This window comes from Macadamia integrifolia, unplaced genomic scaffold (genome assembly GCF_013358625.1).
Source record: "Macadamia integrifolia cultivar HAES 741 unplaced genomic scaffold, SCU_Mint_v3 scaffold1006, whole genome shotgun sequence".
Classification (NCBI taxonomy): Eukaryota; Viridiplantae; Streptophyta; class Magnoliopsida; order Proteales; family Proteaceae; genus Macadamia; species Macadamia integrifolia.
The window spans coordinates 104,988-111,170 of record NW_024868052.1 but is presented as its reverse complement, the minus strand read 5'-3'; the positions used below and the strand labels follow the sequence as shown (position 1 = coordinate 111,170).

General features: G+C 36.7%; 1 protein-coding gene and 1 pseudogene across 1 annotated transcript; one reads left to right on the top strand and one right to left on the bottom strand.

The window, feature by feature from the left end:
* Positions 1 to 49: 49 nt before the first annotated feature.
* On the top strand, positions 50 to 1,061 carry LOC122062372 (annotated as a pseudogene).
* A 2,445-nt stretch (positions 1,062 to 3,506) lies between these two features.
* On the bottom strand, positions 3,507 to 4,290 carry LOC122062362. Its single transcript, XM_042625946.1, has one exon. It carries the CDS (start codon positions 4,288 to 4,290, stop codon positions 3,604 to 3,606), a length of 687 nt encoding a protein of 228 aa, XP_042481880.1. The 3' UTR covers positions 3,507 to 3,603.
* Positions 4,291 to 6,183: the final 1,893 nt, after the last annotated feature.

Genomic DNA, 6,183 nt, shown 5'->3' with positions numbered 1-6,183 from the left:
TTTGTTTTCTCACAAAATTTAATGTCCATTGAGAATCTACGACCATCTTAATTACATTAATAAACCCTTCAACCTTCCTTCCACATCTTCTCCAAGGCCTTCCTGAAGTGTAAAAACACCAAAAATGGAGAAACAAATTCTCGACTTCTCTCTGGTTCCCTCTGGCCTCTGTCTATTGTTAGCTTACCACATATGGCTTCTCCATCGAATCGTAAAGCCTCCTACGGGCAGCATCATCGGCATCAATGGCATCCACAGACACGTATGGGTCCGAACCATGATGGAGGTAATAATCTCAAAAGCTACATTATTTATACTGTTTGATCCAAAACTCCTTTGATCTGTCCTCTCAATTGGCTGTTTTGGGTTGTCTCTGTCCTTGTTTCTTCTTTTGGATTTCCTTTCCAGCTTGATTGTCTCTGTCCTTGTTTCCTCTCAATTGAGATATTGTTCTTGATTGCATGTTAATGGCTCTAGGACACATCCAAGAATGGTATTCTTGCAGTGCAGACGCTACGAAACAATATAATGGTGTTGACGGTTTTGGCATCTACAGCTATCATGCTAAGTTCTGTGGTGGCCATTATCATGGCCAACTCGAAAGCTAGAACATCGGAGATTGTTTATTGAGCACAAAGTGAGCTAGGGTTTTGGATCAGGCTCTTTTCAATCTTGGTCTGCTTTCTTTTGGCTTTCTTGTTTAATGTACAGTCTGTAAGGTATTACAGCCATGCAAGCATGTTGATAAATGTTCCTGTGAAGAATATGAGAAGCCCACATTTGACTACAGAGTATGTGGGGAGGGTAGTGAACCGTGGGACCTGTTTCTGGTCACTGGGGTTGTGGGCATTTTACTTCTCTTTGCCATTGTTTTTATGGCTCTTTGGTCCTATACCTTTGTTTTTGTGTTGCCTTGTGCTGGTTTCTATGCTTTATTTTCTGGACCTCACTGTTGACTTTGGAGGGGTTGGTGTTGCTGACGAGGAAACAGGGAGGTAAGTGTGGGTTTTTTTACTTTTTCAAGTCTAAGATGTACTTTTATTGTTTGACAGTTGGCATGCACTGGTTGCCTATGTAAGTGTGTTAAGAGAGAGAGAGAGGGGTTGAATTGAGTTGTATATAAATTATGCTTTGATACTTATATTTGATATTGAGTTTTTGGGACAAAATTATATTGCCACTATTGGTAAAAAAAATATGTATGCTTCCATGATTCAATTTGATATTGTGACTGTGGGACAAAATTTTCCTGTTACCTAGGCAGCAAGAAATCACACTTATCGAAATAGGATCTCATTCCGATTAGAAGGGTTATTTTGAAAACTGCTAAAATCTAAGAGGGTGTTAGCGAAGGGGATTATTCCACTGTTGTAGTCAAGGAAGGTTGGGTTAGATTAGGTTTTTGAAAACCCTAGCCCAACCCAGATTCCCCTTGGCTAGGCCAATGTCCACATGAAAAAATAAAATTTCTATATATTAAAGAAAGTTTTGTTTCTTATTTTGTTATGTTTGTTTGTTTGTGTGTGTGTGTGTGTTTTTATGAAAATATTGTTTAGAAAACTGTCACAATTGACCACTTAGGGACAGAATTTTTTTTCCATCTCTAACTTTATGCGACAGTAGTTATAAAGACAGATGTGCGGCGGCATGTTAACCACTCTAGAAATGGTTATAATGTTTCTAGAGTTATAATGGTTCTAAAATCACCAACTCTAGAAACATTATTTTTCTTAGGAATCATGTAATCAAAATATGGTAACACCAAAGGGAAGAGAACGGTCAAAGAAAAAGCTGCTTACCAGATCAAACACATCACTACAACAAAATGGGGGTTTTAGCGACAGAATTTTTATATCCCAAATATCAAAATATCATCACTAATACTGTCTAACCACAGCAAGTTAACCACCAAATTTGCTAGTAAATTTCTTCATTTGTAGAGTAGCACTAACTCAATCACTATCTGAAATAGGTTTTCTAAGTCTTCTCCCTTCTCATCATGATGGTGTTTATTTTGGAAACTCAAATTCATCCAATGTTTGAGATGTTTTTTTGGAGGCTGGTATAGAATGGATTGCCTATTAGAGACATCTTGGGAAAGTGGATTATTTTAGATGTTTCATGTTGCTATTTTCGCTCTAATGCTGAAACTCTTTGAAATGTTACTATTTCCACTCCAATGCTGAAACTCTTTGACATGTTTATTTTTGCTAGAACACATTTGAGCAGCTGGACACTTGGGATTGAGGATAAAATCCCTTTCTAGTTCGTCTTTCTTCTCTATTGCACACTAGTTCTTTAGTGTTTAATTTTAACTAAATATTTTATTTGGTCTCACAGAAATCAAGTTTTAGTTCTTAAAGCTAAGTCCAACTCATTAATGTTTTGAATCATGTTAATCACTGGGTTTCAATTTTATTTTCATACATTTATTCTAATGATCAAGCAGGTGCTTACCCTCTTTCCCTAATCTGGAGTTTCCTATTCTACTGATACTACATAAAAAATCTCTAGGTGTGCATTAAGAGGCAGTCTCTTGTAGTGTTCTCGAAGGATTGAAGATTGTGAAAGACCACGATTGGGACATTTTAGAAATTTTGTATGATATGATGCGAATGCAAAAACTCTTGATGGATCCAAAATTAAATAATTGATCTTAGAATGGACCTTTTAATTTTTTTCTTAAAATGTCTCTTTTGAATAATGTGGCCACCTTTTGTTTCATGTCTCCCGTTCCAACTTTGAGGAGCAACTGAAAACCTATTCCTTGGTAAAATTATAAAATTGCACAAATCTATCAAAAATTTCAAGGAAAAATTATGTACGGATACAACCCCTTAAGTCTTTTCTTCACCTCCCCCCTCTCATACTCTTCATCCCCCCTTCCACTTTTGACAAACCATCTGACGTCCCCCAGTTGCTAGGGTGTATGCCCCGGCCAATTTCAGTTATGCCATCAAACTTCAACCAATAATTCTTAATAATCAATTATCAAATTAAAAAAATGGAAAAGAATGTTCTTTGTTCATGCAGCTTGTGCTTCTAGACATAGAAGGTGGTCAAATGATGTTTTCACCCTTGTGTAGCTCAAAGAATTCACCCTTATTAATGCCCATGTTTGTGGCCCCCTCATTACGCTGTGCAAATAGGGAGTATTATTTTCTAAAAAAAATAAAAAAAGCTACCCTAAAACAAAACAAAAAGACTAACAATAACTAAAAGGAGCTAAGCCCTAGACAGGGGCCCCAAATCATCCGGGGAATATCAACCAAAAGGTGCAAATCACAAGGAGTGGAACATTTGATGATACTGATAATTGTGATGAAATCCCAAAAGGGGGTAATGGAGGATTTGACAACAATGGTATTATCCTCCTTCATCCTAGTTTCAAAATGAGCACAACATCTTTCCAAAAAAAAAAAAAAAAAAAAAGGACCATCAGAGCATAATTTCTCACCCTTAGTGACATTATACAACTCAATTCAACTTGGGTTGAATATGTGAATTTCTAATCTCTCTCTTACATGGTAGAGGGTCCATCACACATTTCCTTGTAGACTTGAAAAAAGGAAAAAAAAGAAAAAAAAAAAAAATTTCCACACCTTACCTCTCTGCTTCCTCATCAACAACACCAACAACACCTCCAAAGTCAAGAGTCACGTCCAGAAAATAAAGCATAAAAACCAGCACAACACAACACAAAAACATAGGTATAGGACCGAAGAGCCATAAAAACAATGGCAAAGAGAAGTAAAATGCCCTTAACCCTAGTGACCAGAAACAACTCCCACGGTTCACTACCCTCCCCACATACTCCCCTGTCAAATGTGGACTCATCATCTTCTTCACAGGAACATTGATCAACATACTTGCATGGCTATAATATCTTATAGACTGCACATTAAACAAAAAAGCCAAAAGAAAGCAAACCAAGATTGAAAAGAACTTGATCCAAAACCCTAATTCACTGTGGGCCCCATAAACAATCTCTGATTGTCTAGCGTTGGTATTGACCATGATCATGGCAACCACAGAACTAAGCATGATCGCTGTGGATGCCAAAACTGTTGATGCCATTATATTGTTTCTTAGGGTCTGCACTGCAAGAATGCCATTCTTGGATGTGTCTTCCATCATGGTTTGAACCCATACGCGTCTGTTGATGCCATTGATGCCTATGATAGTGCCCGTAGGATGATTTATGATACGATGGAGAAGCCATATGTGGTAAGCTAACATTAGACACAGGCCTGAAGGAACCAGAGAGAAATCGAGAATTTGTTTCTCCATTTTTGGTGTTTGAGAAGGCTTGGAGAAGAAGATGTAGAGAAGGTTAAAGGATATTCACTTTTGAGAGATTTTAGGTAACCAGTGGATCTCATTTGATCTCCTTATCTACTTTGGGAAATTGGTGAATAACGTATTGGAAGAGATTAATCCACAAATCCATTGGAAGAGATTCATATTGATATCCAACGATCTGATACCGATATCGATATTAATAATACTTTCCTCTTGCTTTTAAATATATCCCTATTTACGTGGTTAATGGTAGGGAGTAAAACAAATGTTGGATCCTCACATGTACGCTTAGATGAGAAAGCCGATCAAGTTCACGTTCGAGAATGAACGAAAACGTCCCTGGTCATGGATTTAGAATCAATTTACTCTCTTCATTTAATAGATTCTAAATCCGCGGACCAAGGACGTACGAGAATGTTCTTCTACGTGAACCTGATCCGTTCACAAAGAGGGCTAGCGGATCTAAATTCAATACTTTATCTCATTCCTCACATACCTAAAAATAACTCACCTATGAACACTTAACATGTGGCAAGAGACCAAGAGGGAAAACTAAAGCCAACCTTACATTTTGGGAAACCAATCCCCTATCCAAGTAGGACTTAAAAGAAAAAAAAAAATTCCTGTAGTGAGTGATGAATCGACAATGAGCATCGAACAACTGAAATACATGTTGAACCCTTCCAACTGTTGGATCCTTACTACTACTCACCGCTCATCCGACGATAACACCTTCCACATTTGCCTTCCTTTTACCGACCAACCCTCGTACATGTGCATGCATTAGCTTTCCAAAATATCAGGATCGAGTCCAATGGATTTTGATTCAAATTAAGCAATCCACACGATTGGATTCCAAGTCTAGTGAAGCCACCCTTAGACAATGGGGGATGCACGGCATTAGGTTCCTTCCAATGCACTTATAATATAAAAAACGGTCATTTTTTTTTGGAATCAATTCTAAAAGTTTGAAAAAAAATTGAATTTGAGGACAGACAGCACCTTATATGTCTTTTGTACTAGTTTATTTTCTTTCCTATGCCTCCAAATATAGCCTTAAGAGCAAGAGAACCCTATCTGCTTACGTGGCCATTAAATCAACATGCAGGCCAAGGTAATGGGATGTAGGAAAGGGTATTAATCAGTACGGTTTGTTCGATTCGATTTGGTGCAAGATTTTTTAGGTAAGATTAAAACTGAATTATTTAAAAACGGTTTCATCCGAAACCCTTCATTAATGGTTTCGGTTTAAACGGTCTTCTTATGTTTTCTAATTTTTTATCCAAACAACTTCTTGACCTTTAGAACTTTTTGTGAAATAGATGTAAATTGTAACATCGAATTGAATTGTTTATTGTTATATGTTTTTTAATAGTTGTTTAATGTAAACTTAAAATTTTTATTGTAATGTATGTAAATTTAACATTGAATGACTTAAATTTACTACGTATATATTAATCGGTTTAACTGTTTATTTAAATGGTTTAACAACTGTTTAAATTTTAAAATCAAAATCAAATCATTGTTTCAATTTTAAAACTAAAACCGAACCATTTAATAAATGGTTTCATGGTTTCGATGTAAATAGTTCGATTCGATTTCGATAAACGGTTTCGATTTCAAATTCACATCCTTAGGTGCAAGCCAAGGTAATGGGATAAGAGGCACGGAAGCTTCTGGGGAGGAGGGGGCAGCACTGTCTTTTCGCATCTCTCTGTGTCAAAATATACATACTCACAAGCGGGTTGGGTTTTTCTCTCCATTTGGTAAACATGACATTTTGGATGAATTTGTTTTTTTTTTTCCAAAGGATATATTTCCATGAACCGAAAGAGTCTTTCAGGATCATTTCTGGGACTTTACACCAATTTTGCACAACCT